This window comes from Thunnus albacares, chromosome 2 (assembly GCF_914725855.1).
Source record: "Thunnus albacares chromosome 2, fThuAlb1.1, whole genome shotgun sequence".
NCBI classification, from domain to species: domain Eukaryota; kingdom Metazoa; phylum Chordata; class Actinopteri; order Scombriformes; family Scombridae; genus Thunnus; species Thunnus albacares.
In genome coordinates this window covers 27,241,030-27,266,794 of record NC_058107.1, presented here as the reverse complement: position 1 = coordinate 27,266,794, position 25,765 = coordinate 27,241,030, and the positions used below count along the sequence as shown (strand labels likewise).

At 40.3% G+C, this 25,765-nt stretch overlaps 1 protein-coding gene across 1 annotated transcript; it reads right to left on the bottom strand.

The window, feature by feature from the left end:
• Positions 1–1,027: 1,027 nt before the first annotated feature.
• On the bottom strand, positions 1,028–25,765 carry zgc:63587 (uncharacterized protein LOC393431 homolog). The gene is made up of 12 exons (XM_044376114.1): positions 25,656–25,765; positions 19,978–20,033; positions 19,340–19,439; positions 19,155–19,241; positions 18,617–18,740; positions 17,257–17,391; positions 16,569–16,686; positions 5,968–6,069; positions 5,599–5,744; positions 5,335–5,418; positions 5,025–5,082; positions 1,028–1,353 (listed from the first exon to the last, which is right to left on the bottom strand). The coding sequence occupies exons 2-12, from the start codon at positions 20,002–20,004 to the stop codon at positions 1,288–1,290; spliced, it is 1,047 nt and encodes a 348-aa protein (XP_044232049.1). The 5' UTR covers positions 20,005–20,033; positions 25,656–25,765; the 3' UTR covers positions 1,028–1,287.

Genomic DNA, 25,765 nt, shown 5'->3' with positions numbered 1-25,765 from the left:
ACATCAGTGACAGCAAAGTTAAACGGTTTAGTCTGCTGCTGACAGAAGGCTGGAGGGAGTTTACACTTATAACAATTACATAATATAGTATCTCATTTTTTAAAGTGGAAAAGCCCAAGTAGTATGAAGACGGACTGCTCATGTAGTGTACAAACACGTCACATTTTACACATTTAATGACGTCACTGGTGCAAATGTGAGCTCATATTTAGTTTCCAGACTGGAGAGTGCGATTAGTTTTCAGTCTGTAGTCGTGTTTTGGCACAGACACTAAGATCACGCAGCTTTCGACAACGTCACAACAATATTAACAACATGGCACTTTATAACATTTCCATACAGTCTGAGTGTTTGTCTTTATTAACAGTGTAATATTATTCTCACTACTTGTTTTTAGTAGCTTTGCATCCTAAAAACCAAACAAACCAACTTCTAAAGTTTGCATTGTTGGCTACAAAATAAAAATTCTATTTTAACACAATTAAGGACAAATATTTCGCCTGAAATCCCGGCACATGAACGGCACATTCCTCATTCTCAACAGGGAAAGTTAACCTCATTATAAACCACATTTACTGTGGTGATAATTATATTTATTGCATAATCAGATGGAGACAAACAGCACTTGGCTAACATTAAAGTTGTGAAGTGATGAAGAGGCACTGAAGGTCTGAAAGAGGTAAAGATGTTGGGCTTGAGAATTACTCATAAGCCAAATAGAAAGACATGAGAAGCAAACAGTTCTTTACTTTTAAGATTAAAAAATATTCAAAACTAGTTTTAAACTGACAGCAAAATAAATGGAAAATGGTGCCATCTGAAGACTGGACTCATTTTTGTAAACATGTTAGTGTGATGGCAAAACCTCTTAGTACCGTTGTCGCTGGCAGCTCTGTGGACCATAATGTTAAGATCTAGATTAAATTAACAACAATTATCATCCACTATTCGAACATTTCACTGTATTTTAAGTCTATCAAGTCGCTCGCAGAAAACTAGGACACACAAAATCACAAAATAGTTGATACATGATTGTTAAGTGGAGTCTTTAAAGAAGAAAAATTAAAAAAAAAAAAAAAAAAAAAACATCAGTGTGGAGCTCCTGAACATCTGATGGATGGATGACTGGAGGGAAGGAGATGATGATGTGGAAACTCCTGGAAGGTGGATGGTGGCAGCAGACAGGGATGGACTCAGAGGAGGACCAGGAGGACCAGGAGTGTGTGTGTATGTGTGCATGTGTGTGTGTGTGTGTGTTTGTTGTGCCTCCCTTCTGCTTCGACCCTTTTACTCGTCTGTTTTCATCTTCATCTGTGCCTGCATCTGAGCGATCATCTCCTGCATGCGTCTCAGCTACAAGATGTGAAGAAAAACAGGAACCAGATCATGATGATGCACAAATCAAATTTTGTTCTTTACTTTAATGCTCATATAAGAAAGTTTGGATTTAAGTGTTTTGCTGAAAGCAGTAACTGAAAAAATGTAGCACAGTTCAATAAACTTTATATTCTCTAAACATCCAGTAACGAAAAGATCGTTCCAGGGAAAAAATGTGTTTCCTGTTTCTGGCAGCTGAAACAGCATTTTATTTGGAATAAACAGAAGATGAAATGAGTAATCAGGATATAACGGATATCTAGAATGTAAGAGTAGAAAATCTAGAAGTACCGCCTCGCAATTGTTTGTCTCCGCAAACCCGTCAAGTTACAGTTTACCTCTATGTCTGTCCAGACTCATACAATATTTGTAGTGAAGAGTTTGAAGGGATTCAAAAGATATTAAGTGTGTTTTCCTTGTATGTGTTCACATTTGGCCAATAAAGCTGATTCTGATAGAACACAAAGCTGTAGCCATGACAGTAGACAAAGCTGCAGATATGGATGTTGCTGCAAAGAAGCTATAAATTCTAAAACGTGGACGCTTCACACACATCTTCAACCCGGCAGCACAGAAGATCTAAACAATCACCACAGATTCAAGGTGGGCATCCAAGATTAGTGTCATTAATTCAGTATCTGACCAAATCTCCCCTTCTGGTCCTGAGTTAATGGCCAGAAAAGTGTTTTTGCAAAACATTATGATGTCACAGTGAAGTTGACCTTTGAACTTTTGGATATAAAATCATCATTTTATCCTTTTAGACATTTGTGTGAAACTTTGTCATAATTAGCGTATGAATTCTTGAGTTATTTGTGAGGTAACAGTGACCTTTGACCTTTGACCACCAAATTCTAATCAGTTCATCCTTGAGTCCAAGTGGACGTTTGTGCTAAATTTGAAGAAATTTCCTCAAGGCCTTACTGAGATATCTTGTTCACAACAATGGGATGAACTGACGAACAACCTGAAGACATAATGGCTCCGACCATGGCGGTCGCTGGCGTGGAGGCGTTAGATGACAGAGACAATTTTGCTGTTTGAGAGGTTTTGGTTTTACTTTAAAAAGAGCATCAAGTGAAGATGGTTTTTAACCTGATATGGGTTTAAAAGCAAAACCAAAACCTTGACATAACAAGTATTACTTTTTTTGGAGCTCTATGTGGGTAGTAAGTGATGACCACAATGACTGAACACAGAAAGAAAAAAGCTCTATTTATAGAAACTGAATAAACTTGAGACTAGAACGATACCAAACACTTACTGACTGATCGGCAGGTGATCTCTTGACAGAAGCAATGAGCACCAAAATGAAAGAGCATCAGTTGAAGTTATATTTCAAGATTTTCTTCACTTTTACAAGGTAAAATGCTGCTACATTGCTGTAACTTTATTCAGTCAACTGAAGAATAATAAAATGTTTTACCATAATGGATAATAATTATTACTTTTTATTTCATGGCTGTAATAGCAGTAGAAGAAACTGTTTAAAAATTAATGAAACATAAAATCAATGCCAAACAATAAATGAATAATGGACGGAAGGTAAATAAATGTTAATGTTAATTTAACTACAGGCCAATAAATAAGTAAATGATTTGAAAAACACTTTAATACATGTCGCCATCTTGTGTCTGAGCAGAGAACTTCACATGGTTCATATTAAAGAGATGATTTTCTCAACAAAGCGGTAACATCCCCTTCTTTACTTTCTGTCTGAAAAATCATGAAAATGAACTTATGATCTGGACATAAATTTAGGTTAGAGACAGACTAACTGAAAAAATATTAAAGTAAAGTGTGAGAACATATTCAAGGTAACTTGGGAACGCTTTATTTGACAGGTTCTGTAATTTCTTAGTAATTTCCTTCCATATTTCCTGGAATTAATTATGTCATTTGGGACACATTATGTGGAAAATAGAGTCAATGTTCTGGGATAGTGCCTATAATACCACATCATTTATTTGAGTGTTTAAGAAAGAACCAGGATGTTATTCAGTATTCACACAATTGTGTCGAGTTCAGCAGTTGTTGATACGCCCAAAAAGTTTCTTGGTAACTGTTTAAATGAATTGAAAAACAAAGTTCCAATCAAAGTAAATATTAATTTATTACAGAAAACTATGCTAAATTTTACAGAGAGTTCTGTTCTGTTATGTTCTGCACCTTCTAGGTTACAATACTTGGAATAATTGGAATTTATTAATTAAAAATGTACCAATTCAACACTGTGTCCATTTTCCATATAATATTCCATATAATAACCAAACCATATGGTTCTTTCCAGGAACCAAGAACAGTTATACATTGTGTCTTTCTAGGAAATTATTAGGAAATGAGGCACCTGTACAATAAAGCATTACTGTCTCTGACTCATGTATGAGTCGCAGTAACAATAGTTACTGTTGTATATATTTCCTCTGTAACTCCTGACACCACGTAAACAAATGGACCACTGTCTCTCCAGCTTTGTTTGGGGCACCAAACATTACTGAGGTCATTCCCACCATAAAACTGGGCCAGGACATCCAGGCAGGAAGTGATGGCATATCCTTCCTGGGCACATTGTTTACAAACAGCTCTGATTGCACACCGCCCATTCACTATAGTGCAGTGCAGCATTAACACAAACAGGCCAATCAAGAGCAATCAGGAAACAGGTTATTGCCTGGTGACGTGCAGGCTGCATGGACCAAAATGTAAACAATACATATGGAAGATAGGGGCTGAAAATAAATAGTAAGACTGTTCTGTAAAGAATCGAGAAGTTTCCTGGTTTGACCTTAAAGTCTTCCTGCTGGTGAAATGAGATTCAAAGGGTTGTAATGGTGGGGGGGCGCACATGTATGTTAGAGAAGTGCTATAAAGGTGACAAGGCAGTTTTTCCACACACTCAGCATAAATTTGCATTCACACTTTATTACCTATTGTGTTCCAGCCAATATGGATTCTTGCTTTTTTTAAAGGATAAGTACAGACTTTTTTAAAGTGTGTCTTATCACAATATTCAAATACTCACATCTCATATGTACATAGAGAGAGTTGATGGTCACTGCAACTATTACTCCTCTATACACTGACCATTAAGCAAATCCCTTCCCTTTGCCACCACATTGTAGGAAAGAATAGAGGAGATCCACAGTCCTTCGGTGCAAAAGTCAATGTTAATTTCTGAGTAAGACAAATCGATCTTCTTAGGTTGTCTCTTTCTGTTTTCCTGGTTTCTTTGCTGAAGGGACACATACTGGTAATCATGTGAAGGTTAACTGTCAGCTTTCTCTCCAAGAATCAAACCTACACAGAACTCATAAATACACTGAAAAGACAGTAACTCTGGGAATTTACCCACTCCATTTGAGTAACTCAAGACTGCTGAAGCCTCGTATTAGCTTCAGCTGAAGTTTACAACACATTTTTGTGATGAAGGATAACTGTGGATAGCAGGAAGTGAATGAAACCTCTTTTAACATATATATGGCATTTGAATATTGTATTATCTGAGCCTATCCTTTAATATGTTTTTGGTGCTTGCACACTTCTATTTAAAGCTATCCAGTTATTATTAGATCACCCAAGACCCATTTAAGCACAAAGTGAAACCGGGGACAAAGACAAAGTTTGCTCGGAGCTACGTGTGTCCTTACCTCGGCCTCTTTCTGGAGCAGGATCTGGTCCTTATCCACCACATCCTCATCCACAGCTCTGCGTGGAAACAAAACACACAAGTTTAGTTTAATTAATTTAAGTAACAAGACACAAAAATAAACTCATAATGCATTAAAGAAGTAAAGAAGGATTGTGCTGGTGAGATTTTAAAAACCTCAAAAGGACTTTTGAGGACATCTCACCAAAAAAGGAAAACAAACAAACAAAAAAAAAACAATAATCTAAAATTAAAAAGTTTAAAACTTTTCTTGAAACAGAGAAGCTTGAAAATATAAACCAGCATCTCACCTGCCCGCTCTCTTCAGTCTCTCTGAGCGGAAGTTCTCATAATGCAGATCCTGAGTTACCTCCTGCAGGTCTTGCATGTGGGTCCTGCAACAAACAGACATGCGATCCTGTCGTCACACACTAGGAGGCAGCAGAGCTTTATTTTAAACATCTCTAGTGGACTTTACAACCAGTTTAATGAGGAAGAGCTCATGTCAAGGTTGTAAAAGACTTTCCTTCCCAAAATCATATTGCTCAGGAAATTTTATTGCCAGGGAGACTCACACAAGCATGGTGCGGAGCTTGAGGAAGTCATTGTGCTCGGGATTCTCCACCTCCACAACTCCCCATGGGTAAAGACGACCTCGGATCTTCTTTCCCTTTACCTCAATGAGCTGGTTGGAGCCAATGACAGCAAAGGGAATGCTCGCCTGGGAAAGGAAGATAAAAGGTCAGAGAACCCCAGAGCGAGACAAAGTCAGAGGAAGGGATATGGACAGAGATATGGGCAATAAAGGTATCAGGGACGTGGGGATGCAGTGAAGGGAAGCAAGGATGAATGGGAAGGGACTGGTATCTATCGCTAAACCAGCAGATGGAAATGTCTGACGTAGTTTAACGTCAGCTGGCAGTCAGCTGCGTGTCCCCTCTCACCTTGAGGACTCTGGTCTGCTCCTTGAACTCCTCGTCTTCGTCAGAGTCTGCGTCAGGTAGTTGATAAATTCTGATCCCGTGCTCTGCGATCTCGTCCAGGATCTGAAAGGTGGAAACACAGAAACACATCAGCTGGGGTGAGCCAGCCGGGGTCGCGACCTCATTGTGACCTCCTGATATGTCCCACTGCATGAGGAAAACCGGACACTTGAACCCCGCAGGTTTCACTGCAGATACTGACACTTTCTAAAGGAAATGTGTGCTAAAACCACTCAGAGGAAAAAAGATGAAAGTCTCTTCATCTAAAAGAAACCAGTAAACATTCTCCCTGCCTCTGCTCTTCTTCAGAATATCTCTTAATAAAACTCTTGCCGTGCGTAAAACTGAATCTAAAGTGAGTGAAAGCTAGAGCCCGTTCATGCTGACAATATTCTTGCCACTTGAACATTTCTCAAGTGATTCAAGCATTACACAGATTTCAGTAGATTATCTAAATATATAAATGAGCTGTTCACATTCTGAGTGTTATGGGAAAAAAATACAGCTGCAGCTCTGACCCATAAACAGAAAGTAAGAGGGCTGCGTAGACTAATAGGAGGGTGTGAGTCAGTACCTGTTGTTGCAGCAACACATTTAATTAAAGCCCCCCTATGGAGGAAAAGAGGGGTGAGACAGAAAGGCAGGTGAAAAATAATAACCGTCTGTGTGTGTTTAAGTTCTGAAAGAGTCAGAGAACAAAGTTCTTAACCTCCTTTATTTGCAGGCCGACCGGTGAAGAAACAAATTTAAAACAAAGGAGCTTTCTTCACCACTACCTCGGGGACAGATGTCCGTATTTATTATTCTAAACATCAAAGCCGCATTTTTCTTTTGTTTTCCAGAGAGCAGCATTTTTAAATCCACAATGTAGTCTTGTGTAATGGAGCCAAAAAATGTCAAGTGTTGTTTTCCTGACTTTTTGGGGGACTTTCATGTACTGTAGTGTATAATAGGACAGTGGTGAGTTAGCCAGGAGCCTGGGACGTGAGAGCAGGTTTTCCTACAGAGCGCAGCTCCTGTTTGAGCCCTTGTTATGGCTGTCGCTTGTTTTCTCAGTGAGCTCTGCGCGCAGTGTGTGTGAGATAGTGTGTGTGCGGGGAGAGTTGGGTATTGTTGTGGGGCAGATCTAAAAACAAACAGGCTTTGCAGGACTCAGAAGAGAGCGTGACACAAGACCAGAACCTCTTTTCCTTCGCTCACACATGATTTACAGATTTCTCCAACATGGACGTTGGATAAACATCACTCCAGTGGGGCAGAGCGTGGAGAATTTTGGGAAACTCTGCTCGCAGTGAGAAAATAAACATATGTGACACAATGGCAGGAAAAATGAAACAAACAACAAATCCAGTTACACAAGCAGATAAGATAGAGACAAATTCAGATAAAAATGATGTAAAACAGGAAAAATTAAACAGAAAGACCACTAAACAACCAGCATAAACAACCACGATAAAGCTGTTTTCTAGGACAGTGTATTGGACATATTTTACGAGTGCGAACCTCGATTAAATATCCAGAAACAACATCTGATCATTGCACTAAATGACCAGCAATCGCGTGTTGCCAGCCCTCGCTAAGCCAAAAGCTGCAAAATGGCTGTTTACCTGAATTATTCTGCTCTGTAACATGTGCTTAGTACAGCCTGACACCTATAATCAAGACCTCTCGGGGATAATCAGATGTCAAAATCACTGCCTACGCTAATCCCTGTTGTCTCCTGCTGATTTACTGTACACAATGTAGGCCATAATCCTTAATGTTACACCAGTCTCTCCTCCTCCTTGTAGTTGTGTATTTTCGTTGGCACGGAGATGTTGGCAGTGGGAGCCATTTTGATTTTATGACCATCCTGTTCGCCTATAATACAGCCCCCCACCACCCACCCCTCCCTGCGCTGTTATGGTTGGCCTTGCAGGTCCACTCAGTGCTGTCAGGGCGGCGGATAAACAATGCCACACAAGACTCTACCTCAGTATTAATTAGAAAAGGAAGCCCAAGATTTATCGCCCTATGCTTCTGGCTCACATCGCTGAATATGAAGTATTGTTTGTGGAAATATACCGTCACGGTGGGCAGTTATAAGTGGGAGGGCGGAGGCTGATGCTGTCCGGCTAGAAAATGGGTTCGAAATGAGACAAAATGCAGCTGAATCATACCACACATGTATTTCCAGTGTAAAGTCACTTCTAGGAATAGCAGAATCAAATATACTGTAGCCGTAGCCCAAATATAGCATACCTGCAGGTCTATACATAGATATAATTACACAGGGTAACGTTGTGGGAGACATGGCTAAACACTTTTGTTGTTTTTTTTTTGCAGTTGCGTAGCAGGTCTAACCAAAACCTCCAATCATAATAAAACAGGGTGCAAACCCATCATTACAGGGATCAACCATCAACCTGCAGAGGGAATAATATTTTCATGATTTGCTCATTCTCACAAACCCACAAAAAAATACGAATGACTCAAACACCTGCTAAGCAATAAGAAATGAATCCTGGACAAACAACATTGTAAGAAAACAAATGTCACGAAGAAAAGAGCAAAGAAACAAAAAGAGGGGATTGTGGCGAACACATAACAGGTAACCACAGGCGCAAACACACACTCACAATTACACAGTTTTGTGGTGCAATTGTTGAAGACAGAGCTGAGCCTCCTCTGGCCTGGCATGGTGTTTGTATCCATTAAACTAAAACTCTAACAGGGAACAATACTTGGAAGTAGAAACATGTACCACAGCATTCTTAGGAAATCAACAATGCAGAGAGAGAAAAAAATCAGAAAAACAAAACAATCGAACAATCAAAACTCGACACTAATCAACCTTGATTGAGAAGAGCAAGGATCGGGAACTCGGAGGGACCAGACCAGCAGCACGTTTACGCAGCGTTTATGTAACCTCGCAGTTGCTTGCCAGCTTCTGCAGAGTGCCCATGGGAATGAAACGGTGCATCACTGCCATTAGAGGTAGTGTATCTGATTAGCTTTCAGTCCCTTCTAAACCTGATTTCATACTGAGAGAACACCTTGAGGGAGAGGGGCCCCTTTTTTCCGAATACTGCAGAGTTTATTCAAGGAAAATCCAGCCATGGTGAGCGTTAAGTCCATTTTCCTGAGAGATCTCGGTCCCTCGTGAGATTCCTGTACATCCAACTGTGTCTCTACATATCAGTGAATAAAAGGTACTTTGCACCTTCTAAATCAATTTCATGCAGCTCATTTTACACAGAAATATCTAGGGGTGGTTAGATTTTTTAAGTTGTTTAGGGGGAGGGGTTGGTATGGATAGAACTGAGTTTTGATTATGTGCAGGTGCCAAGATTTGTTTTGATTTTGGATCTCTGGAGGATGAAATATGTCCTATTCATAAATAAGCGACTCGGGGAAAAAACAGAAATCTGTGGACAGGACTGAGACGTAACCACGACGGTCAAGCATCAGCGTTCAATATTAATAAAAACTAAAGGTGAGAGTTTTACGCTACTCAAACTAGCATGTGGAGAAGCAAGTTTTATTGCATTATTACCAGATTTCACCATTGTTTCAGTGACACATGTATGCCGTATATTGTTTTCTGCCCATTTCCTTGTCTACATTTTTGCCTATTGCTTCACATTTTTTGAAAGCTTTAATACAATCATGCTCGCACACACCTCCACATATTGTATTTTGAGGATCTCTAGTCAGGCTACCACACGTGAAACAAAGATCACCTCGACTGAAATAAAAAATGAATATACTGTATACACCATAAATATTGTACACAGGTAAATAAAATAAAACATAAACCTCCAGGTAAAAATATCAGAGGTGCTATTTCATGCAGCAAATGTCATATATTTTGTGCGTATTAATCTACTGACTAAATTGATCACAAGACAAGACATGTTTGGATCTGGGTGGGTTACCACCTCGTATAAACAGTTTCCTGGATTGCTACATGATTCCATCTAAGAAATGTGTCCTTTTACAGTTTTTTCAACTGTGGAATGTAAAATCTCTATTCTGGACACTAAATATTTGTTATTTGTATTTACGGTTAATATCAGGAGAACAATCTAACTGCAGCTAAATCATCAGACTTCAGGAGGGATGCAGTGTGTCGTAGGTCAGAGAAGAGCCACGCGGCACCACCCAGTCTGAGAGATGGTTTTATGTATTCCAGCTGTTTAGCCATTAAACTGTGTGAAATACAACGATGAGTTGTGGACAAGCAAAAATATGGTATCTTCTCACATTAAAGAGAGGGCCAACCCACTTTTTCATAAAAAAAAAATACTGTGATGAGCACCAGCGTCTCCAGTTGTAAATCTAATGTTTTAAAGTCTTTTAAGTTTTGTTCACACTGCAGACTGCTGCCAAATGTGGCTTTTAAGTAAATCTGCCCACAAACAACAAACTGATCTGTGCATCACTCTAATTCATATTTTGGACTTTGGAGAACAACATACATTACATGCCTAAACTACAGGATTACAAGACAAACGATGATGATGAAAGGAGAAGAAAAAGCTGATGTCTTGCTAGATTCCTGCAATTATTCTTACAAAAAAAAAAAAAAAAGTTTCCAAACTTAATTTGCTAACCTTAAAACACATGAGAACAAATGCTTCTCTCTTGCCAGGAAACGCCTTTCAACTAACCGGCTCTCTCCTGCCTGCAGGGAGTCTGAGGGGATGATGGAGCCCCAACAATACCTGATCTAGGGGGGGTCGGAGGGATTTAGACCTCATACCAGCCTCCTACACAAACAAACACACACACACACACACACACACATAGCTGACTGCTGCCTCACTTTCAGAACTGGTATAATCTGGCGTCAGGTCCAGGAAAAGTTTATGTGTTAAGGTGTACAAATGCTTGGTTTGTAGCTCCAGGAGGTGAGCAGATCACCAGAAAGGGAGGACGGCTCGGCAAGAGAAGCTGAAAATATGCCCTCATCCTCAATCACTCTGACCTGCAGACTGTCCGCTTAGATATTATCTAAAAAGTACAAAGACAGCACAGACTGACACGTAGCAGCACCGGGAAAACAATACCTTTTTGTTCACAGGATTAAAGACACTTGCACACATGCACAGAAACACATTCCTGATATATTCAGTCAGAGTCAGAGACTGAGCGGACAGTCCAGACTGGAACAGAAGCAGACCAGAACAGCTGGTTTTGTTCTGAAGGAAAATAAAGAGGAAGTCGCCACAGCCATAGTAACGTGAAGGCATCATGAGTAACGGTGGTCAACACACTCGCACGCACGCATGCACGCACACACTCACACACCCTCACTCCCTCCTATTGTCTGGGGTAAGTATTAGTACAGTTAAGACCACCCACCTCTCCCTATGATCAAAGAGCATGGAGAGGAACAATCGAGCTATTCATGTAATCTTGTATTTAAGTGAGATTTAAAAAGGGGACAGTGAGTGCGAGTTTAGGATTTCAACCACACTTCAGGTTTTGTGACTTGGTCTAGTAATCAAAAGGATCTCGGCAGCTAAAAATGACTCATTAGCAGCGCTGCAAAGTCCGGAAAACATCTATTCAGGTTGATCTTCCAGTGTTTCTCAAGGAACAAGGAAACCTGCTGTTTTCTTACTGTAGTCTGCCTTCACTTCAGAGTAGATGATTATTGTGTGTATAAGATCTGTTTGCTCCGTGAGGAAAAACGCATATTTATTGTTTTAAAATCCACAGAGACGTGGAGCATGCTCTGGCACAATGACTGCTGGAGGGCAGAAAAATAAATATGTCCGCGTGTTTGAAACACTGGCAGGAAAAAGACGGGGCACAGGCTGACCAGGGAGTCACACACTTACACACACAAGAGGATGAGTGAGGTAAGGATGAAGTAATAGGCACTCAACCTTTACTCATGGGGCGTCAGCCTAAACGTGCACAAAGAAAGTATATCAAAATTGGAGGGAACTGAAGTTGAACATCAAACCTGGGGTAAAATTAAACATCATGAATAAGTCGCCTATACTGTCCCTATAATTTCCTTTTCTAGCTCAACAGACAAGAGCTCTGAAGTTTACCCCTGTGTTAAAAATGCTTCACTTTCTGTTATTTCGATTTAAGAAGACCTAGTGACAATACTGGCCGGTGCAAACAGTCCGGGACTGATAATGTGTCCCAGCGGGGCCGTAGAGCTGGTTCACACAGCAGGAGCGCGGTGGAGCGCCTGGGGGAGACGACAGTGAGCCAGACAATGAGGGGAAAACTGTGACAGCGCCTCGGCCGGGGGTGAAATATGGCAGCTGAGGGGACAAACATGAGGCAAGGAGGGTCCTTCATGGGAGACAGTCAGCAGAGATGGACAGGGAAGGACAAAAAAGGTGGCAGAAAGAAGAAAGGAGACGGGATGAGGACGCTGAGGGAAGAGACAAGAGAAGTGGGGAGAAGGAACAGAAGAGAGGAACACAGAAGCGAGTGGAGGGAGGAAAAAAAAAGAGCTGAACTATTGTTATTGTTCAAGCCTTGTGCGAGAACAGAGGAGGAGCTGAGTTCTCTAGCCCTCCCTGACCTCTGGCTTAGGAGAGCGGCCTTTAGTCTTCACACAAAAGAAAGAAAAAAAAGATATCACACTGTTTGGTTGGAAGTCTGTGGCATAAACACATCTTCTGCTTCTGCTAACCTTTTATTACTGCACTGAAATTAGTGTGTGGTGTTTTGTATGTTTTTATTACAAATCAGACATACTCTTCATTACTGCTGACTATTTTACAAGCATACTGTGGGGATGAAGATATTTGAGTATGCTTTTTCTCCCTTTTAGATAGCAGCTGATTTCAATGCATTTCAGTAAAGTATGAAAAGAAATATGTAGAGACTTAAAACCTTTAGGGCCCAAGATTGGTAAGATAGGTAATCCATCACAGGGCATGCTCAGCTTTTAGTAAAAATTCTATAAACCTTAAATTGTTTTGAAAAGTCTTCCAGGCTCACTGTGTTCTGGTGGAAATCCCACATCTGAAAACTGAATTTCAGTTGTCAAACAGAATGAGCTATGAAGTTAAAAAAAAATCCAACAAAAAGGCAAGCGATAAACACAAACACCATGAAATGTTTATTAACAGTTTTGCATTTAGAAAGCATTGGGAGACGACATCCTGGATGTCTGAGCTTGACACCAGCACTTGAATGCACCAAATTTGAGGATTTTGCTTTGAGCTGTTTTACCACACTGTTAACTTGAAACTAAGAAATCAATTAATTGTTTCATCTATAGAATTATGTGAAAAAAGGACACACACAAATAGCAGTTTTTTGTTCAACTAGAAGTAGGCATCTTTGCGTTTTTGCTTCCATCAAGGTTCCAGTCTGAACTAGCTATGTACCATCCTCTATGTTCAAAGTGAAAACAGCCAGTAAAGCTGTTTGAGACTAAAGCCCTACACAGGATATGACTGCAAGGTCCCAGACTGAGAGGATCAGCCCCTCAATATACCCTCCTCAGGGCAACTTATGAGCTAGAGACCACAGCGACCTCGGTGAAGGAAATTGGCATTAGAGCAAATTAAAAAAAGAAAAAGAGAGAGGACACAAAGAGGCAGAGGAAGAAAGCAAGATTCAGCTGAGTGAGGCGATGCCAGGGGAGGAAAGCAGCGAGGAAACAAGCGAACTAGACAAGAAGCAGGCAGAACGAAGGGGATGAAAGCTGAACGATGGGGGGGTTTGTTCACTTTGTCCGTGAACCTGAGCTGCACGAGGCAATAGCTTGTGTCTTGTCAGTGGAATAGTCTCGACACATTGCAGGAAACTTATATTGTTCTGTACAAGCTGTTTCCCCCTAATAGTAGGAGAAAGGACTGCACATGCTTTGAGGAGGGGGTCCCATTTACTGAGAGACAAATGGCTCCAAAACGGTGAGAAAGTGCCCAGCAAAAAAACAAACTAATAAATACTGTGGGAGAAAAGCTCGGGGTTATCAATCACCCTCCTGCACTCAGCTTTCTGACAGGTTCTTGGCTGCTGGTGCTCTGACCTCAAAGGAAGGCCTGGTGCGTAGCTCCACTGCGCCGGACTGTATGGCAGGAATCAGGCGTGTATACCTAAGAGCCACTTCAGTTAATCTGATCGAAGCAACAAGTACAGTTTGTTCGACCTCAGAGACACTTACAGAGATGAATGGGCCTTACTATAAAGCTTCGCATTTACAATGACCACGTTTATGTGCACACAAAAAAACAGATTATTGTGATAAATATGTAAAGGCAGGAAATCGTGGGTTTACAAGACCTGTTATTCTGATTACTCCAAATTTGTCTAACATAAGTAAGTAACATTAGTAAGTAATCGGATTTCCACCCTTTCCTGTGGAAACCTACTTATTTAGTGGTTCTATTTCTCACTTTATAAACAGGATGACCAATACAATTGTGTTCAGTTTCAGTTGTAATTTGAAGAATCGTTTTGGGACAGGGAAAGATTTAGATGAACATTCAGAAACCAGATTAAGGACATAGATAGTGAATAGGAAGAATTTAGCTGCAATAAAAAGGTACCTCTCTGTCTCTCTCTCTAATGCAGCATACTTATGTTTTACAAACTAGAATACTGATAAAAGTTGTGTCTGCCGAAAATGTGACCAAACAGGAGATAGCTCAAAAAATATGCCCTCTTTAGGGACGCATGGTGCCGTTTCTAAATGTGGGAGAAGATAGCTCAATTAACCCACTCTATTTCCTGACTGTAATGGCTTGTCCAGGAATTCACTATCATTAGATACAACTGAGCTAAATTCAAATATTTTTCATTGTTTCGCCAAAATAAAAAAGACTTATGTATAAATGCAGTGTAGAAATTGATGTTTTTTAATTGCTAGAACGTTATGGATTTGAGTATTTGGTCTATATGCGTGTGTTTGGCCATTTTGTTGCTCACAGCAGCTAATTGCTCCTTCGTGTACAGTGGGAAATGTCTGTTAAGGGAACACTTAGTGGAGCATGTTAACAAACCCTGTTGGACAGCTCAGCAGTAAAGAGGTCAGATCAGAGTGATACTGTTACCATGTTTGTGTCTCACTTTTATAGTCTTCTATTCTCCCACTACTAGATACACTTTGACAATAAGGAGGCAAAACATGAACGGAATAAAACAAAAGATGCGCCAAAACTCTAATCAAGAGAGGTGACCTGCTTCACGCTGCCAGCTGGATCAGAAAGCCAACAAGCTTGGGGGTTTTCTGTAGTTTGGGGCGGGGGTCAGTGGTAGCAGGAAACATGGTTTTGTTCATCTTAAGTGCCAGAGGAACACTCAGAAGGTTTGCGGAATGTCACAGCACAAAACAAACCTACAGAGTATAATTCAGCTGGTAGGTCTCTTAAGGACAACGCATTGTACGAATTTCACCTCTGATGCTGTGGAGCAACTCTGCTTCTAGTGGAAAATATAGCATAAGCACCGTTCTTGAGCTCTCGCATTGTCAGACTGTTATAAATGTGGAATCCTGTTGTCTTGGGACATGCAGGAAGAGAGACTATATATGTGTCCTAAAGCTGTGACCTTTTCTTTCTCTAAAATGCTGCATCAGTGATTTTAAACAGTCTGGCTGTGGGAGTCTTCGACAAAACTGACTCACTGCTGAAGAGAACAGAGCGGAGCTGGACTCAGCCGTGCAGTCCAATGCCTGCCAGACCACCGGCTCCGAGACCTGAATGAAAGGCAGGTGGGGGGTCTGAGCATGCAGGGGCAAGTCGGGAGACAGGCTGACTTACAATTAAAAAACGCACAGGTTGACAGAGCTGTGATAAAAAAAAGAAGTCTGCAACCCAGAGGTAAAAGACTGGCAATCTAATCTACTGTGTTCACCAACAAATTATTCAAATTTAAATGTCAGAGGTTTGAGTGTTTAAACGAATACCGATGCTGTATCAGAGAAGAGCGGAGTAACACAGAAGCAGGAACCCCCTAATAACCCAGCTTGCATGGGAGAGGTTATCAGCTGAACACACTGCTGTGACGTGTGTGTGTTGTATCGCACTACTGTGTCCTTCCACCTCTGGATAGCAGGAAGCTGAGGAGCGTGCAGGCAGGCAGACACTTGGGTAAGTTCCAAAAGGAAGTATCTGGGACGGGTTGAGACTGGTTGAGATGTGCTCCATCTATATTATATACACAACACTCTTTTCCTACTTCTGTACCTCCTACTCTTTCCTCTCTCATGTTGTCCCTCCCTGTACTTTTGAACAATCTGGCGGTATAATCAAAAACATAAAAATGTAAGCCATATATCACTGTAATCACCCAGGGAAACACATGTGTGCGTTCTCACACGAATACACAGATGTCTACACTGGGCTGCCAAAAGGGATGGATAAATGATTTTGCTATTATTAGTATATTTTTCGGTGATCCCCTTTTTAATTGCTAAACCATGCATCTGCATGGATAACAACAATCACATAACAGGGCTGAAAAGCCCTAACAACCTGGCAAGAACTGCTGAGTGCTTCGTCTTGTGCCAAGAATCAAATACAAGGCAAAGTTGATGAAATATTCTGTATATAGAAAACAATAGGCAACTGTAGATCACAAATCATCGAACCTACCCTCCTCTTCAGGCGGTCCCTCTCCTTCAGTGTCAGTGTATCAGCCTTAGCAATGACCGGGACTATGTTAACTTTGCTGTGGATGGCCTTCATAAACTCCACATCCAGAGGCTTTAGACTAGGAAAGAAAAAGATGACGAAAAAGACAAATGACAATTAGGACACAGAGGACAAGACAGCTTTGAAAAAAAATAGACCTATAAGAAACTGGGGGCAAAGAGAGAATTCAATTGGATAATGTAACATGTCATGTAAGACATGATAGCTCTGGGAGACAAAGCAGAAGTCACCCAAGATAACGCAGTTTTCGTAGGTGGCTACATCCGCTTCAGTATTATATCCTGGTCACTGGAAGTGTAGGATATGTAGGAAGTGTCGGAAGTGTAGGACGATGTTTTCATTGTTTAATTTTAGCTAGCAGCATTCCTATAAAGCGAGAAGTGTCCTCCATCCTAAATGAGGAAGCTCTGATTTGTCATCATCAGGTCATGTGCTGGGTGGTCGAGTGTTTAAAGATCCCAGTTTTAAATATATCAAAATTAGGCCATATATGTAGTTCACCATATACCATACTAACCATATATTGTAGTTCTCCTATCAGGTAATCTTGAATATACTGGAATAAACACAAGTAAACCACAGCTGGACAGCTCATTGTTGGTGTCAGTACGAGTGTGTGTTTGTTTACCCGTGTCCAAATGGAGAGATGAAGTAGAAGCAGCAGTGCACCCTGTTGTCCACTATGTGTCTTCGGTTGAGTCCACTCTCATCATGAAGGTATCGCTCAAACTGATTGTCAATGTACTGGATGATGGTCTTAAAGCTGACATCATAAATAAAAACAAAAATAAGCATACATAACCAGATGAATAACCATGTAATCACTATTTTTAAAGAGCTATTGTCAGTTTCAGACAGAGTTAGGAAAACCAAATCATGTCCGTAGTGATATCTGAAGGAGCCAAAGTAGTAAGTAAAGAGGATCTTCATTGTCAAGGAGAAACTGTCAACTAAAGGTTCTCTAGAGATGAGAGACTTGAACTGTGCCAGAGAAGTTTGTCAAAAGCTTGAAGATTTGATGTTACTCAACTACAATGAGCAGTTTTAGAAGTGAGAAGTGTTCTTTTTTTCTCAGAGTAAAATATAGAAAATATATATTGCAAGACATTGCAAGACACCCAGTGGTGTGTCAGGAGATATATCACTGCTGTCATATAAAATTTAATTCATCTCATCTTCTGTGAGATGAGAAACGCTTCAAACTTTCTACTTGTGGTAGAAAGGTTAACATGTTGATAGAAGTTAACGACCCTGATAGTGACTGCAGTTCTCAGTGATCTCTTACTAAAACTGACATTTGCCATTTTTTTATCTTTTTAACAGAGGAAAAAACAAACATTCTGACATTTTCGAGGGTCAACATTAAGTCCTATATTTTTGTTGAAGCTTTATTATCGCTGTGTGGTAGCTGAACATACCAACAGAATGTTGTTTGTTGAAAACTACTCATAGACTTGACTTAACCTATCTGTGTTCAGTTAAAGAGCCTTCTATGTCTGAGCAGTGCTCAATTCCTAATGACTTAATTTACTTTTAATCTTTAATGATATAAATATCGAGAGAAATGCAAGACACAAAGTGCAGAGTGGAATCAAAGGAGAAATTACTGTTTTTCTCCTCCTTGACCTCTTCTGAACTTTTATGTCTTTGGCAGCTTTCATAGGAAAGTACATGTGTCAAGGAGTCTGATAATACTGTCATAAAAAGCTAATCAACAGGAAGTGGATCCTTCACTTGGAGGCTGCATTGACACCACTGACATGAGAATGCCACACAAGCAAACACACATACACACACGAAAAATGTCTTTAAGGAAGTCTAGACAGAGGGAATGCAAAGGGAGGAGAGGCAGAGAATAAGGGAGTTTAGGATGAAACTTGAGAGAGGGAGTTATAGAGGACAGGAGACGAGGATGAGAGAGCACACTGGGCAGGAAACATGTCCCAAGCTGTTATCACATATCACTCCTCCACAGCATACAAACACACCAGTCCTGGCTGTTGATAGCATCTCCGTATCCAGGGGTGTCGACCACGGTGAGGCGAAGCTTCACTCCTCTTTCTTCGATCTCCACGGTCGATGCCTCGATCTGCACCGTCCTCTCGATCTTCTCTATTGAGTGGGAGCATGAGAATAATTGGTGGGTGAAATAAAAGAGCTTCAGTACCCGAGTAGAGTCATAATAGTAATATCTTAACATTCCTGCCTCCGTTACACAAGCCACATGCTTCAAGAGGGACTTGAAAAGTGAAATCATGGGTTATGTCACCTAACACAGCTATGTGTTTTCTTATCTGTGCAGAATGACCAGGGAGGGCCTGAATAATTGTTTTAAAGCCAAAACAAGCCCTAACCTAAGTCAAGTCATAAGAAGGGCAAGGTCATATTCTGAGACTAAGACATTCCCAACATTCCTGTTGAAATAATGCTCTGCTGGAGACATTGCAGCAGACAATTCTCCATTATTACAGTGTGCGTATCTGTGTGTGCATGTACTTGTGTGTGTGTGTGTACAGGGGAGTATACCTGCAGCACCAGGGATGTAGCGTTCAGGGTAGAGATCAGTAAGAAACAGGCTGTTTATAAGTGTTGATTTGCCCAAACCAGACTCCCCTGAAAAACAAAGAGAGAAAAGAAACATACAGCTCTACTGTCTAAAGAAATAATATATCTGGCTCTAAATTAATTAATCTTAGAGAGTAATCACCCACCTACAACCATCAGGGTGAATTCAAACCCTTTTTTCACAGACTTTCGGTGCACTTGGTTTGGGAGGTTGGCAAACCCTACATAACCTGCTGCATCTGGGAACTGTAGGGTACAAAAAACATACAAATTATTCAACAAAAACAAGCAATTAATAAGGAAGCATTACACTAGACACAAAAATATGTAATCCCTCACATTTAGAAAATGGCAATTACTTTTTTTTCTTGTGTTACAGCATGTGCACTCCTACATTTTACTATTTCTTCAGTAAATCTGCTAACCAATTCCTCCCTGACATTTTTCATGAGTTTATGATGTGTATATGTAAAAAGTGCAAGTGAGTCTATAAGAGTGAGATTGATGATGATGCATATCATTGAGAAATTCCAACAGGCAATAAAGCCCAGCCATGAAACACTTGACTTACATTTATACAGGATATCCTCTCTGGATGCCTGTGCAAGCGTGTGTGCATGAGATTACAAGTGCCATGAGTCTGAATCACCACTGCCTTATTAGAAACCCCCCCCCCCCCCCCCCCCCCCCCCCCCCCCCACCGGTGTGTACTCTGTCATGATCTGTAGTGTACAGTATAGTGTGTACAAAGTGTGTTGTGGTGAAATTTCAGTACGTCACTCACCTTCCCTTTCTCTCCAGATTGAGACATCGCTACGGTTTACTGGCTGTCCGAAGAGCCTGCCAGGGAAAAAAAAAAAAAAAAAAAGAGTTAATGATAAACAACACCAGATAAACCGCCTTAAGAAGGTTCCGTTTAACTTCACTCCTTCTTCAGAAAAACACTTCTTCCAGGAATACTGATTAAAATCCTTATCAACAACTCACTCAAGATTTTCTCTAATACAGAAATTCACTTCAAGTCCAGTACTTGGCATAGAGTAATGTAATGCTAATGTTCTTCTCAGTAATTACTTAATATTGATGAGATTTTAAAAATTACACAGTGTGTAACAAGAATCTACACACATCCATAGAGTCTGGTCATGGCTACCAGACTACACCAGTGGTCTGGCAAAAAACATAAATTCCTCCACCAATATTGATACACAGTATATAAAGTTAAGAAAATCAATGGAGATAGAATAAGCAGACAACATGTCAATTTTGATTAATCCAGCAAATTTGCTATATGACAAATATATTGGATGAAAAACTCATATACTAATCCAATATTGCCATAAATCTGTCCTGTTAATTGATTTGGAGATACAGTGGACAAATTTACATCTCCTCATGGTTTAAATTGTCATATAACCCATCCCAAATTAGACTTTGCAAGGCCTCCATACATCCACCAGAGAGAAATACGACCTGCTTTATCTTTATATCACAAATATCTTAATATTGTCATCATATGGATCCATTTTTCTCTCAAGCAGGAATCACAAAACACAACTCCGCCGGATGTCGCGGGATGTTTATGTTCACAAACTGTGAGTCCAACAGCGCCGCACATTCAGCCACCCTTCGCACACGACGGATCATTCACGCTGACGACTACACCGCCCGTTAAGTCGAACTATCACACGGAGGGAAGAGAGATTAAGAGCTCTGGGCAACACGTTTGTTCCCAGACCGCCATTAAACTGTTACAACCCTGTCGTCCCCATGCTCCTGCTTCACTCTATAACCCTGAGCAGACGACAGAGCAACAAGCCCACTTGATAAATTAGCTACATAATGACTGAGCAGGAAGAACAGGCTCCATTTTATCATCAACACACTGGCCCTTGATAGGTGGAGTGTGATAAGCATTCGAAAGAGGCAGGCCGCCGTACGCTGCCAAACAGAGATGCACTCTGGTTACGTAATGTTAGTCGAGGGGGGGAAAAAGGTGGCATGGGAACCTGAATTGACCTTTCTCTGCTGGCATGTGACACACACTTGTGGACACTTGGGGAACCATTTCACACTGTTCAAAGTATTAGCTGGTAGCTGGCGGGGGCGGCAACTGTATCTACATGAAAGGGGGCAGAGATCTGTCATACTGACAGGGTGGTTTCACCGCGCGGAGAACAATAGCTGTTTATCCGTCTGGTTCCTGAAGCCTTTCCTATACAGGGCAGCTCAGCTGGGGAAGGAGGGAGAACACGTGTCTCACCTCTGACCACATTCACGACTGGCCACATGCGGGACAGCGAGGGGAGACACCAATAATTCAGGGTGGAGGAGTGGCGAGTTAGGGACGCAGAGGTCAAAAGGTGAAGCCAGTCACACCAATGAGGAGCTTAGGGGTCTTAAAAGAAAAGAAATCACTAATATTAGGCACTTGTGCCCAACGTAAATATCATAGAAACCATTTAATAGTATTATGACACTAATTTAACTTGAGTGAAACAAAAAACAATAAAACAAAAAAATTGATCTGCAACAAATGTAATAAATATTGATGAGTAATCACTGATTCTAGCTTCTCAAATATATTTATTTACTGATTTTCTCTGTCCTTTATGATACTAAAACATCTTTGGATTTTGGACTGCTAGTCAGACAAATAAACTTACATTACATTTAAATAAATAAAATCTGAACACGTCCGTTTGGGTCATCAAAGCACGAATCCAGAAATTCAATCTGCAACTTAATCATTTAGAGCTGAAACAATTAGTCAAGTATTAGTTGATTAACATTAAATACAAAATATTATAATAATCATTTAATCGCTTAAGTCACTTTTCATGCAAAAATACCAAAAATGTTTGGGTTCTAGGTTCTCAAATGTCAATATTTGCCAGTTTTCTTTGTTGTCTATAATAGTAAAGTAAATATCTGTGATGAGATTTTTTTTTACTACTTTTTATGACATTTTATACAGAGTAAGTGATTCATGAAAATAATCATTAGTTTCAGCCCAAAATTTAACATGAATGACATTAATGAGTGTGTTTTCATTGTCAATTAGCATCTGAGTTAATGTAGGGGGGGGGCAACACAAAAGTATCAGTGTGTATCACACACATACACACACACACCCAAAGTGTTATTTCTAGACAGGCTCTGTGGGAACCAGTATTAGTCTGGCAGCCGATTAATTAAACCGCTCCAATATCACAGTGGTAATATCACAAAGACAACACTACAGGACAGACAGGCGGGAGGTACACTTCAATAATACTTTCTTAATAATGGCCATTTAATCGGCCGGGCTGCTGAGCTGCTTACACACAGCTATCAACAGGCCAGACATGGGGGAGATTAAACAGTTTGGGCCAAAAGGGAAAAATGCCACCTTAGTAAAGCCAAAGTTCTTAGCATGTAATGCATTTACAGTTGATTTATTGGCTGGATTGAAGCCATGAAGGGGCAGCAGCAGTAGTAGAACTATTCACCTTCCAGACAGGCAATGTTAGGGGTCCCAACACACGCTCTCTGTGGATTAAGACCTTTCTGCTCTTACTGGAAACATTGGAACAATAATTTCACACCCTGGAGATTCAGTGAACTCAGTGGCATAACAACAAAAAAAATGGTAATTTACTGGCAACTGATCACAGCGTGAGAGACCCCACATACTGTAAACTCAGTTAACTGAACATAAAAAAGTGATGTTTGGCACATGTAAATTAAGTAGTTATTGGGGATGTAAGGGAGTGGTGGCTGGCAACAGTAATAAAGATATGATACTGGTTTTTAAGCCGTGGTTTTAGTTCTCATATTAGCCCAGAGAAAGGAAAAAAAAGCCACAATGGGCGGAATGAAAAATCCTTTCAACCATGAGGAAACCAGCAGGCCTGTTCATAACAAACATACACAGAGTTTAAAGCACAGGATGGACCGTTTATGATGATGGGGACAGGATAGGAAATGACTAAAAACTAGTGGGAGTCTTACAGCAACAAATGTTACCATAAAATTGAACTATTCACACAGCTGCTCTGCAATACAATGAAGTTTAGGTGAAATTAAAAAAAAGTTCTACATTACTGACTAAGTGTGAAACTAAAACTGAGGTCATGGTAAAAGATGCTGGTAAATTTCTGGCCTTGAGTTTGTGTAATTATGTTTGAGCGATGGGTATTTGTATGTGAGAGAACGCCAATGAATGGATGAACATACACATTAATTAATTATGGATTGAATAACAACACATTAGCGCTGCAAAGATTAGTTGATTAATCCATTAATCTGAAACTATTTTGATAATCAAATAATCGTTTAAGTAATTTTTCAAGCAAAAATGCCAAACATTTGCTGGTTAAAGGCGATCAATGTGAGAATTTGTTGCTTTTCTTGGTCTTACGTTACTGTAAATTTAATATTTGAGGTTTTATGTACTACGTGGTTGGACAAAATAAGAAATTCAAGGATGTCGCCTTGGACTCCAGGATGTTGTGATGTGTGTTTTTTACCTTTTTTTCATTTTGAAGTTTTATTGACCAAATGATTAATTGATTAATAATGATAATAATAGTTGCAGCCATATTATACTTAATTATATTCTCCATTAATCTCTCATACATTATCAGGTAGTAATATTTGCAGTTGAAATACTGCAGGAACGCTTATTTGAACGGCAGAAAAATCGAGCCCTGTCAATTTTAATAACTGATTAATCATTTGACTCATGAATCAATCAAAACTGACAAATCTACTAGTTGCAGTTTGCTGTTTTTCTTCTTTTGTATCATTGCAATAGTGACGGACATTTTTCACTTTTTTGTTGCAATTTAGAGACTAAAAGATTAGTCGATTGATTGAAAAAAAAACTGTTAGTCAATAATTGAAATAAATGTTAATTGCAGCCCTAAACTGAAGTCATCACAACCTCATTATATCTACATATTTCCACCTACGCTTAGTTCAACTAATTTCTCAACTATGGCATGCAGTGGGTAAAAAAATAAATCAGATATCAACGATGACTGCTATTAAACTAATACAGCTACTTGAGTTGTCAAAGTTATTTTAAAGATGTGTATTTTTTTTTTTTTTTTTTAAACACACAGTCTGGTGAATTAAGGTGTCCTGCTGTGTAACATCATCATTCAAACCCCTGACACAATAGTGCTGGTCCACTTGGTTCTGTCAACATGAATCAGGTTTTGTTTTTCCGTTCACACTACAGTGGAAAGCGGGAGAAAACCACCCCCTTGTAGTTTTAAGCGTCAGACAGATGTCTTCCCTGGAGCTCCTGTGTCGGGTAGTGTTGGTGAGATAAGGTCGCAGGAAGGGTAAAGGTCAGAGAGCGGTGAAGGTGCTGGATCAGAGGTCCGGGATGTCTTTCAGCACTTAGAGATGTTGTCCTTCTGATGGCTAACTAATCTGTGTTCAGCTGGGTAAAAAAGCTAAGTTATTTCTAAAATAAAAGGGCAGCTGCCAGCCTGAGATTACAGCTCACACGGTCTGCCATCGTGCCCATAGTGTTCACCACTCAACACGAAAGGAAGTGAAATATGCATGTTTCCACAGAGCCAAAAACACAATCAAAGATGGATGATAATTCTTCAATAGTGGCCCTCCGCCACATCTTAGACAGACACATAATGAGAATATGTTATTGTTTCCCTATGTTATTGTGAAGTTGTCTCAACAAGAAATTTATTTTGCGTCAATGTGCTTTACAATCAAAGGTCAAGGATTAATCGGATGTTAGAAGGCGATTTCAGGAATGTTATACAAAAGGGACTTACAGGAAATTTGTGAAAGTCAATGCTGTGAATGGCCCCTTCTTATACAGCTTTTATATGGTTTTGACTTATGTAGGGCCCACTAAATGGAGAGCTTCCCTGCAGTTATCAAGTATGAAGTGGGACAATTGGACAATAAATAAGCTCAAAAGCTCTAAATGATTTCTAATTAGGTGTTGGGCTATCACCACTGTTTTGAGGAGGATATGTTTGGTAGGACAGCTGGGTTAAATAATGAAGGAGACTATAAAACAATGCTTCAGTCGGTGGCCAGGGGAGTTTGAAACGTGTGTGAAGGCCTCTGTAACATTTGGATGTCCACCACACCCAGTCTGTCAGACACTGACTGAGTTTACCAAACATCAACTGGGACAATGGCATATAATTTATATGTAGCGTTAAACAGCGTAGCTACTTACATACCGTAGAGCTTTAACATTAATTTTCGATTTAAACACCGTTTGATAAACCAAATTTAAGTGGTAACACAGCAATGAAACTTTGTTAACGTTACATGTCAAACTTTAGCAAGCAACAGTTGTTACCGCGGCTGGTGTCATGTTGCCAGCTCGGCTTCAACTGACTCTCCAGTTTGTCGTCTTCCTCCTGCTCCGCTTCAAACAAACAGTTTGTGGGGAGAAAAAAGCAAACAAACCACCGAGCAGTGCCTTACCTGAGCGTAACTTTGAGATAATCTTAATCGACAGGAGCGTTTTTGCCTCTCGCCGCTGTCCCAGCCCAGGAAGGGAAACCCCGGAAACCGTCCCAGCGAGTCCGCCCTCC